Genomic DNA, 11,606 nt, shown 5'->3' with positions numbered 1-11,606 from the left:
GACCCGGGAGGCGACGGCTAGGGCCGGGCGGGGGTCACGGCGCGCGCAGGACGCGCGGCCGGGCGGGCGCCGAGCCGCGGGGCCGACATGACGGGGCTGGAGGACCCGGAGTTCGACTTCGAGTTTCTCTTCGAGTTCGACCAGAGCGCGGAGCGCGCCACCGCCGCAGGTGGGTCTGGCCAGGAGGGCCAGGGCAAGGATCTGAAGGCACCGCTCGCGCACCCCTGCCCCAGCGGGGTCCCGGCCGCCTCCGCCCACCTCCCCACCACCACCACCCCGCGCTCTTTCCTGGGACCCTGCCTCGCGCCCGCGCTCTGCCTCCTGGGCACCGCGGCATGGGTTTAGGCTCCCGAAGTTGGTGGCGATCGCCGGGTGGGCGCAGAGGCAGCCCGTGGGGCAAGCTGCGCCGGCGCGCAGGTGGCGGCCCGGCCCCCCTCCGTGGACTTCCTGGCTCTGACCACGGCCGGGCCGCTCGGGAGCGCGCGGTGGAGGGCGGGCCCCGTCCCTGGGTGGCTTCAGGCGCCTCCCTAAGGGGCGACGCTGTCCGCAGCACAGGACTTGGACGCTGCGGGCCGGGGACAGATGGTCAGCGGTGTTGCCAGAGGGCAGCAGGACGTCGCCTTTGAAGGGCCTGGTTCTGTCCTGCCTGCCTCGGGGGCACAGGCAAGGCCAGGCACCCGCACCTGCGTGGTCAGGGCCTAGGGTGCCCTGCTTCCACCCCAGCTGCCCACCCCGGACCCGCCCCTTCCTTCATCTTATTTTCCCAGTGGAAAATAAAGGTTCCAGTTAAACACACAGCGCCCCACCCCCCCATGCCTGCGAGTAAACGCACTCTGGCCGGTGGCTGGGGCGCCAGCACAGCCAGGAGCTTTCTACTGTGCCCCGTGGCTGGGAGGGCGCCTCTGAGAGAGACAGCTGGGAACCCCCCGGCCATCTGTGGCCGTGAGCTGCCTGAGTGGGTTGCCCTGGCAGGGATCAGGAATCAGAAGGGCAGCCCAGTGGGAAGTCGGCCGGCAGAGCGCAGGGCACTGTGACCTCTGGCCCCAGCTCCTGTTGTAAGGGATGAAGCCGGGGTGGCTGGTAGAGCTCCTGTGGCTGCTGACACTGGATAGGGCCTCACCACCTGCAGGCTGCCTTCCCTGGCCTGCAGGTCGACTGTGAGCCCAGTGCCAGGTGGCCACCGGGGAGTTCAGGCAGCTGCGATGGCCCGCTCTGCCTACTCAGAGGAAGGGCACTTGTGTGTCACTCCCCCACACATACACCGAGACACCCCAGAGCCAGGCGGCCCCGGGGCCCAGCACCCCAGGCTCTGGGGAGGGAGGCCAAGGGCAGCAGAGTGGGCCGTGCAAGGCAGCCAGGGCAGGGCAGAGCCTCATTTGGGCCGAGGCAGCTGTAGTTGCTAGAAAGAATGGGTGCCCAGATGGCACGAGTGTGCCTCGCAGTCTTTTCTTCCTTTTCATCATCTCAGTGATAATGTTTTGGTCATTAATGATTCAATTAGGCTGGTTATTCACATGACACTGTTATATTAAATTATGGCCCAGAGTTCTCTAGCCCCTAATAGGTGGTGGAAACTGCCTCTGGAATGGGGCTGGGCATAAATAAATGAGTGGACAAAGAATTCCCAGATCGGCTGCAGAGCAGGGCACTCCTGGACCTTGCCCATCTGCTTGTACAAATGCCTGCACGCGCCGAGCCGGCTGCCTGGCGACCATAGCCTCCCCGCCACCCTGCATGTGTGGGCAGGGGGATCAGGGCCCCCAGTCTTTGCAGGGTCTGTGTGCATTGCAGGGCACTCAGCAGGTACAGAGAGCGGATGTCCAGAAAGCCTTTGTTGGGGGAATGGGAAGAGGCCGTCGCAAGCCGCTGGCCCCAACAGGGCAGGCCTGGCACCCTCTGCTCCCATGGGGGAGGCAGGGCTGGGGGCTCCCTGGGGGAGGAGTACTCAGGAACTTCGTGAGGCCATTCTGCCGCCAGCTGGGAGGCGGGTGTGCCCGGGTGCCCAACTGGGTTCCTGTTTTCTAAGTTATTTTGTCCAAATGTTGCCAGCACCGTCTCCGTGGCAACTTAGGAAGAAACTGGCCAGGGCCTCCGGGCCCGGGGCTGGAGCCTGCGGGCGACCAAGTACCTCCCAGCCCTCTGCACGGACAGCACTGGCGGGTGGCTTTCAGTGGTCACAGGTGGGAGGGCACAGCTGCCCTGAAGGCAGAGTGGGGCTGCACCTGGCGATGGCGTAGCTAGTAGTGACTGCTCTGCAGTGAGACCAGGCCAGCAGGGCCGGGGCACAGGGTGGCCTGCCTCAGGCAAGCACTAGCTTGCACCTCTGAAAGTCCCTCTGACGCCCCGCAGAGAGCCCTGCGCAGCTGACCGCCTGCTCCAGAGGCACTGCTGGCCTGCTGTGCCTGCTGTGGTGGGTGGGCGCCCCGCCTGGGCAGGTGCCCTCGGCCCCACCAGGGCGTGCTGACCTGGCTGCAGTTCTGCCCTGTTTTGTTTGCGTGTGCAGCTGTGGCCCGTGCCCGCTGCAGCCTGCGCCGTGGCTGTGGATGAAGGCTGTGTGGGCAGCCGCTGGAGGCTGGCCCTGCCTGGCAGACGGCCCCTCTTCTATTTCTGGCTTTGTGTCCCACAGCGCAGCCCCTACAGAGGGGAGGCGGGGGGGTTCCTTCAAGTGAGAGCGGAAAGCCCGCGTGAGGTTGCTCAGGGTCCGTGAGCAGTGAAGGTGGCTGCAGCAGCCACCGGAAGCTCTAAAGGAGCACAGTGGCCGGTGTCGCTGTGTACCCCGAGACCGGGGCGCTGAGGACACAGTGATCCTCACAACTGGGGCCGCGCAGTTGAGGAGTTGCTGGGTGGTCATGAACTAGTTTCTATCCTGTGACGGGTGATCCTCACACCTGTCCCCCAGTGCACCTGAGAGGCAAACACAGGTGTGGGGCTCGGGACACCCCCTAGAGGCAGGCCACACTCTCCCTGCATGCGCCCACTTGCTGCTCCGTGTCTGGGCTGCACCACCTCATTCCATGGGTCTTACCTGGTGTGGCATGCCCCACACCAAACCCTTGAGTTGAAGGAAAGTTGCCGGGACCAGCCTTGTTGCATGTGAGTGGGGTCCCTTTGAACACCTAATTGTCGGGTTTACATCCGGTTGGGTTGGGAGGCTAATGAAACCCAAGCCAGTGGGGGCTCGGCCCTGGCCGCCTCCCGGGCCCTTGCGTCTAATGAGGTCTGGGCGCTGCGGTTTTCCTTCTGCAATTTGTTTAATGAAGGGAGAAGCAAGCGAAGGTGGATCTTTTTAAATAAGGCTAAATGCTGATTCTCCCTCTGCTTTGCTGAGATGCTTTAGTTTAAATAAAGGCCCTCTGGGATGTTTGGGCTTCGTGCCCGCCCAGGTCCCCCGCCCTCTGCAGTCTGCACTCCTTCCCACTCCTAAACCTGCCACCCTCTACTCCGTTTCATCCAGAGCCTGCTGGGCCTCCTGGCTGTGCCCCGGAGCAAGGGAGGCCATGCTGGGTGACTTTGTTCAGCACCCACCGGCATGGCCACTGGCGGGTTGGCCAGCCTCCGTGGGGCCAAGGCTTCTCATCCTCAAGGGACAGGAAGGGAAGCAGCATTGGGCTGCAAGCTTCAGGGATTCACTCCTGTCCATGGCGGCAACTCCCCACGCCTGGGCTCTGGCACCCCCCTTGCTGAAGATGTTCTCTGTAAAGGCAGCAAACTGAGCTCAGGCGGCCTAGGTGGGCAGGGCCAGGCCCCAGTGCCACCTGGTCCTGGTTGCCGCTGCCTGCCCACTGCCGCTGAGTCACTCTGACTTCTGACCCAGGATGTGTGGAGCTGTGGACGTGCCTTCTGGTGGGCAGTAACAGGCAGGGAGACCCCTTGGGCCCAGCTGCTGGGGGCCCTGAGGCCCCTCAGTGCCTGTGCTCTCTTCTGGGCTCCTCCAAACTGTCCTGCACTGAGGCCCCTACCCATGCACCCCTGGGGAGGCCCCGGCTGCCCTTCTTGCCCTCCCAAACTGCCTTGCCGTGGCTCAGGGGCCCTGGGGAGGGACTGGTCTGACCAGGCAGGCCTCAGGGGAGGCAGTGCTGAGGCTCCTCGCCAGCCTAGCCTGGAGCCCCACCTGCTGCTGGCCCTAGGACCCCTTTCTCACAAGAGAAACTGTCCCCAGAGCTAGTTTTCAGGAAGGGTGCAATTCCCGATTAGCATTGCCTATGACTCTCGCATCCAGCACCCATAAGTGTATGTGGTGACACCCATCATCCAGTGAGTGTGAGGTGGCACCCAGCACCCCATGAGTGTGAGAGGCTGACAGCCATGTCTGGGACTGTTCCAGCCAGCTCCTCCAATAGCCAGGCTGGGCTCTGCTGCCTGCCAGGCCCTACTGGTGTTTCTGGGTGAGGGTCAAACTGCAAGGCCCGTGGGAAGACTCCACTGCCCTGACAGCTCCACGCCACAGCATTATGGGTGGAGGCAGGGCCTGGGCTGGGTGATGGCGGTCCCAGGCTCAGTCCCAGCAGGCAGGGCCACGTGGCACCCGTAGGACTTAACTCTGCCTCTGAGGGAGGAGTGCTGGCTTCGCTCCACCTGCCAGGGGCAGAGAGTGGCTGGGGGCCACGGGGACCTCAGTGCCAGGTGGCACAAGCCCACCCATAGGGAAGAGGGGCTGACTGGGGAGTCTGAAGGAGGTTTTTGGGCTAATGAAGGTCGGCACTCCCAACCACGAGGACCCCAAAAGCTGTTCCCAGCTGGCTGGTCGGTGCCCCTTGTGGAGCTCAGCACCCAGTTCCCTGTGAATGTGAGGTGGCACTGTGGGACTGGCGGGGCTGGCTTGGCCCGGTGTCCATGGTCATGGCTGGAACCTGAGGCTACAGTGTGCGTCCAATGACAGCAGCAAACCCACACAGGGTGGCATGGCCAGTGCACGCTGTGTCCGGAAACCCTGGGACTCACTCCTGCTTGTTCCCAGGAGAGCTGACGACGCGTGCCTTGATGGGTCTGAGCCCTGACCGCTGGGCTGACTGTCCGGCTCCCTGCTGATCCCTCAGGGGATGCCGGGGAAGACTGCAGGAACCTGGTCTCCCGCTTCTCCAGCTGGGTGGCCTGGCACGGCCATGCCTGCCAGGGGTAGCAGAGAGGGCCAGGAGATGGGGGCCCTAGCTCTCCTTCTCTCTGATCTCTGCATTTCAGCTTAGCATATTTTTTTAAAGATTCATTTTGTTTTTATTTGAAATGCAGATTTACAGAGAGAAGGAGAGACAAAGAGAAAGATCTCCCATCTGTTGGTTCACTCCCCAAGTTGCCACGATGGCTGGAGTTGAGCTGATCTGCAGCAAGAAACCAGGAGCCAGGAGCTTCTTCTGGGTCTCCCACATGCATGCAGGGTCCCAAGGCTTTGGTCTGTCCTCCACTGCTTTCCCAGGCCACAGTCTGGAATATGAACAGCCAGGATATGAACTGGTGCCTGTATGGGATGCTGGTAGCATGGGCATGCCATGGTGCAGGCCCAAAGATCTGTGTTTTTAAGGGTGCGTTCCTAGGCATGAACCAGCACCTGGGTGTTTTTGGCATCATGACAGTGATGCAGGCACTGCCACGTGACTCGGGTGTCATGGCCGTGATTATGGCACTAGGCACATGGTTTGGGCACCATGATGGGCATTAGAGTGTCGGGCCATGACCAGCAGACTGCAGTAGTGCCTGCAATGCTCGCCATAAGCCCGTAACGCTGGCCAGCAGCTGGGTCCCCATATCCCAACCTCCTGACCCTCTCAGTCTGGCCAGGGGACCCAGTGCAGACACGCTGGGCCAGCTCCTGGGGCTGGGGCTTGGTTTCTGCTGCTCAGAGAGGTGATGGGGCAAGGGAGGCATAGGCTTGACCTTGGCAGAAGTGAGTGCTGGGAGAGAGCACAGAGCTGGGGGCCAGGCCTCGTGCAGCCTGGGCAGTGGAGGAGGTGCCTTCTGAGAGGGCTGGGAGGCTGGCCTGCACTCCTGACCAACCATGCCTCACACTGCCCCTTCTCGTCCTTGCAGAACACTACGGCTACGTGTCATCCACCGTGGGCACCGGCTTGCCCCTCACTGCGGCTCACGGCTCAGTGTCAGCCCCGTGCCATGACCTTCAGACGGCTGCCCCTGGCATCTCGGCCGTTCCCTCAGGGAGTCACCCCTCGGGGTACGGAGGAACGGTGGACAGCGGGCCCCCAGGCTACTTTCTGTCTTCTGGCAGCGTCAGGCCCAACGGAGGCCTAGCCCTGGAGAGCCCACGGATTGAAATCACCTCATACCTGGGCCTGCACCCTAACAGTGGCCAATTTTTCCATGACGTGGAGGTGGAGGACGTGATGCCCAACTCCAAGCGACCCCCATCCACGGCCACACTGAGCCTGCCCAACCTGGAGGCCTACCGCGACCCCTCGTGCCTGAGCCCGGCCAGCAGCCTGTCCTCCCGTAGCTGCAACTCAGAGGCCTCCTCCTACGAGTCCAACTACTCATTCCCCTACGCGTCCCCCCAGACGTCGCCTTGGCAGTCCCCCTGCGTGTCCCCCAAGACTACAGACCCCGAGGAAGGCTTTCCACGGGGCCTGGGCGCCTGCAACCTGGGATCCCCCAGGCACTCCCCCTGCACCTCACCCCGGGCCAGCGTCACTGAGGAGAGCTGGCTGGGAACACGGGGCTCCAGGCCCACCTCACCCTGCAACAAGCGCAAGTACAGCCTCAACGGCCGCCAGCCCTCCCGCTCCCCACATCCTTCACCCACGCCGTCCCCGCAAGGCTCCCCGCGGGTCAGCGTGACCGACGACAGCTGGCTAGGCAACACCACCCAGTACACCAGCTCGGCCATCGTGGCGGCCATCAATGCGCTGACCACGGACACCAGCCTGGACCTGGTGGAAGGCGTCCCTCTCAAGGCCCGCAAGACGGCCCTGGAGCCCTCCCCCTCACTTGCGCTCAAGGTGGAGCCGGCCGGGGAGGAGCTGGGTGGCACCCCCCCCACGTCTGACTTCCCGCCTGAAGAGTTTGCCTTCCAGCACGTCCAGAAGGGCGCCTTCTGCGACCAGTACCTGGCCGTGCCACAGCACCCTTACCAGTGGGCCAAGCCCAAGTCCCTGTCGCCTACATCCTACATGAGGTGAGTGGCCGTGGGTCCTCGGGCCTCTTTAGGGAGGGAGGTCTGTCTGGGGACACAGGACAAGGGGCTGCCTGGCTGTGGGTTTGTAGACCCGTGCTCGAGGTGTGCTGTCGACAAGCCCAGCCAACCTTGTGTGCCGCCTACTCGCCTTCCTCTCTTCTCACTTCCTGACTGGTTCTCACGGGGTGCAGATGGGGCCTTGGCTGCACATGTCCCCAGAGTCGCTGCTCAGTCTCCCAGCACCCAGAGAATAACAGGACCTCCGGCCCCGGGGGACAACGCCTGCTTGCTCACTGGTTGCCTGCTGCACATGCAAGTCATGGGTTGTTGGCTGTGCTTGGCACTGGGGGCGAGGGCTGTGCGCTCCAAGGGGCCTCCTTAACCAGCCCCATGCTTTTATTTTTAACTGAACAGCTTCCCCAGTGGGTGGGCCTCTAGCGACCCAGGCTGTGCCTCGGGCTCCAGGGTTTTCTCAGCGGCAAACGCATCCACGGGCCCCTGACCAGACAGCCTGCGTCCTCCAGGCTGGGCCACATCCCAGGAGGAGGCACTTGCAACAAGCACCCACCGCTGCGTACACTCCATCCCCCCACCCCAGTTCCAAGCAGAGTGGGACAGCAGACCGGACTGGCAGACCAGGGCAGCTGGAAGTGGCATGTGGCAAGGCCACTCCAATGGAGGCTGTCATTACCCTGAAGGGAGCAAGGCCAGCAGCGCCCTCTGGAAATTGTGCAGTGGGAGCTGGCATGAGCGAACACTGTCCACCTGCTGGCCTGGCCTCAGGCTTGTGGGGAGCTTGGGTCACGGGCAGGCTCTGTCCACTCCTGCCGAGCACCCTCAGTACTGCCAGGTAGATTGTTTAGTTTATTTTTTATTTACTGAATTTTTTCCTTTTTTTTTTTTTTTAGAATTATTTGTTTTTATTGGAAAGTCAGATAAACAGAGAGGAGGAGAGACAGAGAGGAAGATCTTCCATCGGATGGTTCACTCCCCAAGTGAGTGCAACAGGAGGAGCTGCGCTGATCCAGAGCCAGGAGTCTCTTCCGGGTCTCCCACGCAGGCGCAGGGTCCCAAGGCTTTGGGTCGTCCTTGACTGCTTTCCCAGGCCACAGGCAGGGAGCTGGATGGGAAGCGGGGCTGCTGGGACACAAACTGGCACCCACATGGGATCCTGGTGCATGCAAGGCAAGGACTTTAGCTGCTAGGCTACCGCACCAGGCCATCAGTTTTTTAATTTATTGGAGCAGCAGAGTGAGCACGGAAGAATAGGGGGAGGCAGAGAAACATTTGACATCTGCCGGACTGAAGCCAGGAGCCAGAAACTTCATCCGGGTCTCCACATGGGTGCAGGAGCCAAGCGCTTAGGCCATCCTCCACTGCTTTCCCAGGTGCTGTAATTAGCAAGGAGCAGGATCAGAAGTGTAGCAGCTGGGACTCATATCCACACTCAGTAAGATGTGCCAACATTGCCAGCAGCATGGCTGCCCATGGTCTGGTGCCTATGAGGGGTTTAAGCAGACTGCTCAGTGTGAACCCCCCAGGAAACAAGTGAAACTGATAATCTCCTCGTGTCTGTTGCATGGTTATAGATTTCTCCCTCAAGAATAGCAAGAACCTGGGCCTGGTCCTGTGGCATAGCAGCTAAAGTCCTCACCTTGAACGCCAGGATCCCATATGGGCACCGGTTCTAATCCCGGCAGCTCCTCTTCCCATCCAGCTCCCTGCTTGTGGCCTGGGAAAGCAGTCGAGGACGGCCCAAAGCCTTGGGAGCCTGCACCTCTGTGGGAGACCTGGAGGAGGTTCCAGGTTCCTGGCTTCAGATCAGCATAGCACCGGCTGTTGCAGTCACTTGGGGAGTAACTCATCAGACGAAAGATATTTCTCTCTGTCCTCCTCTCTTTCTCTATCTATCTATCGATCTATCTATGCATATACACATATATATACATATACACATATATATACATATACACATATATATACATATACACATATATATACATATACACATATATATACATATACACATATATATACATATACACATATATATACATACACACATATATATGGCTTTGCAATACAAATAAATGCATCTTTTAAAAAAGAAGAGCAAGAACCTTTCACCACCTGGCTGCCCAGCACAGCCGCACCTGGCTCCCGGCGCAGCCGCACCTGGCTCCCGGCGCAGCCGCACCTGGCTGCCCGGCACAGCCGCACCTGGCTCCCGGCACAGCCGCACCTGGCTGCATCCCCATCCTCCAGGCCCAGGTGGCCTTGGATGTGACTGTTGCTGCGACCCTGGGGAGGATTCATGTCACCCTGGTTACTGTTTCCTGGGGCGTCCCTGGGGATGCTCCCGGGGATGAGCTGAAAGTGGGTATTTATTGTGGCGTAGCAAGTAAACCCACTGCCTATTATTCAGGCATCCCACAAGGGCTCCAGTTCAAGTCCTGGCTACTCCAGTTCCTACTCTGCTTCCTGCTAATGTCTTGGAAAACCAGCAGAAGGCGGCCCAAGTACTTGGGTCTCACCCACATGGGAGAGCAGGAGGCGACTCCTGCTTCAGCCTGGCCCAGATCTGGTCGCAGTGGTCACCTGGGGAGTGAACCAGTAGATGGTCGTAGTGTTCATCTGGGGGGTGAACCAATGAATGAAAGAGTTTGTGTCTCTCCTCTCTCTGTAACTCTGATTTTTAAATGAATAAGTAGATCTTAACACAGCGAAACAACGCGTGAGCTGGGCCCCTGGTGTCCACGTTGTGCTAGCACTGGGCAGCAGTCCTGGGGAGTCTCCCGTTGCTGTCCCCCAGACTAGGATCCGCCCCTGTGGCCTGGTGCTCAGCAGGCATGGGCTGTGGGCTTTTTCCTTGGTTTGGGGTGTTGGCAGTGGTCGGGGACCTCTTATCTTGGGTAGCAGAGACCCTGGGGAGGTGTGGGGCCCGTGACATTCCTGGGAGGTGACACACATGTGCAAGAGTTCCACATCCAAAGGTGTTTCCTGGCAGCTGGCGTTGTGTTTCCATGCGGTTGCAGACCTGGGGCCCAGGGTTATTGACCAGCAGGTCGGAGCGGCCACACTTCCTCCCCCTACTGGCCCCACGGCCTCACAGGCATATCGGCCAGCAGGACAGCTAGGCTGTGTTTTCACTTCTCTCTGGGACTTGGGTTGGAGAATTCATCCCAGCAAATCAGTACCCCCTGCCTGGGCAGCCCTGGGCCCTCTGCAGTGTGTGCTGGGCCTACCTGGGCGGCTCTGGGCCCTCTGCAGTGTGTGCTGGGCCTACCTGGGTGGCCCTGGGCCCTCTGCAGTGTGTGCTGGGCCTCTGGAGACAGAATTTCCGATCTCTTTTCTAGTCCCAAATGGGGGTCATGTGCCTCTCTCTACAGGCTGTCTGTCTGCTGGCTTCTTCCCACAAGCAGCGTCCATGGCATGGCTTTCTTGGCAGAGCATTCAGGGGTAGCCATGTCCATGGGAGGGTGTCTTTGTGCCCGGCAGGTGCGGCTTCCATTGGAGTCTGTCTTGGTGATGGTATGCAGATGGAAGCTGAGATTTTTCTCTGAACTAAAGCTACCAAAGTTTAGAAGACTGTTCTTCCACACCGCTGTCAGCCCAGTTAGCCAAGGCGCTGCGTCGTGCCCAGAGGTGTGTGTGTGTATGAGCGGAGCAGGGAGGGGTGTTTTTAATAGAAAACTGTAACTTCTGATGGCTGCCCCAGCAGGTGCTCTGAGCTTGCATTTGAAGGGAAAAGTGATGGAGGAGTTTGTACTCCGGGAACACTTAGAAAGGCAGGAGCGTTTGGATGCGAGTCTGTGCACTGCTCTTGCGGTGACCTGAATCCCTTACAGGACCCTTTGCTGTTGGAAATTGAGCTTATAGAGAGAAGTAGAGTTCCCTTTTAATTTTATTTGGAAGCAGAGAGAGCTGGGTGAGGCTGCATCCAGCAGGAGTGGTTCCCCCACGTGGGTGCAGAGCCCAAGCACGTGGGCCGTCATCCACTGCTTTCCCAGGGACACTAACAGAGCCAGAGGACAAGAGGAGCAGCTAGGATTCCAATAGGTGGCCAGCCTGAGAAGTAGGATCCCCAAGGGGCAAGCTGGGCTTTCCTGAAGCATCGACTCAAAGCCACTGGGCTCAGGTGACCAGGAGCCGCACAGTTGAAGCATGCCCTCTCACATGGGCATCGGCGGCGGCACGTGAAGTTCTCCTGGCCCCCCTTGTGTCTGCGGGATTCCTGGAAACTGCAGGCTGACTCTGTGGGGACCAGGCTGCGTCTCTGGGAACGTCCAGCTTTTGGACACTGTGCTGCTGGGAGGGCCCAGGGCAGGTGCTCCTGGCTCCCTGGCTGTTGGGGAGGTGCCTTGGGAGGCCACAGTGCAGCAAGCACACCCAGGAGAATGGGCCAGGCCAACACAGGCAAGGCCCATCCCGCTGTGGCAGAGGGTGCATGTGTCACATCCTGGAAGGAGGCTGATGGCTGCATGGT

General features: G+C 60.4%; 1 protein-coding gene across 1 annotated transcript in view; it reads left to right on the top strand.

Annotated features, from left to right (window-relative positions):
- Positions 1-34: 34 nt before the first annotated feature.
- LOC101518851 (nuclear factor of activated T cells 1) overlaps positions 35-11,606 on the top strand; it is a 73,459-nt gene continuing 61,887 nt past the window's right edge. Inside the window, exons 1-2 of the mRNA XM_004579646.2 lie at positions 35-169; positions 6,022-7,120. Of these exons, the coding sequence (XP_004579703.2) occupies positions 88-169; positions 6,022-7,120 (1,181 nt within the window). The 5' untranslated portion in view covers positions 35-87. The remainder of the gene's footprint in view (positions 170-6,021; positions 7,121-11,606) is intronic.

This window comes from Ochotona princeps, unplaced genomic scaffold, assembly GCF_030435755.1.
Source record: "Ochotona princeps isolate mOchPri1 unplaced genomic scaffold, mOchPri1.hap1 HAP1_SCAFFOLD_129, whole genome shotgun sequence".
NCBI lineage: Eukaryota > Metazoa > Chordata > Mammalia > Lagomorpha > Ochotonidae > Ochotona > Ochotona princeps.
The sequence above is the reverse complement of the archived record's forward strand: the minus strand, read 5'-3'. Positions and strand labels throughout refer to the sequence as shown.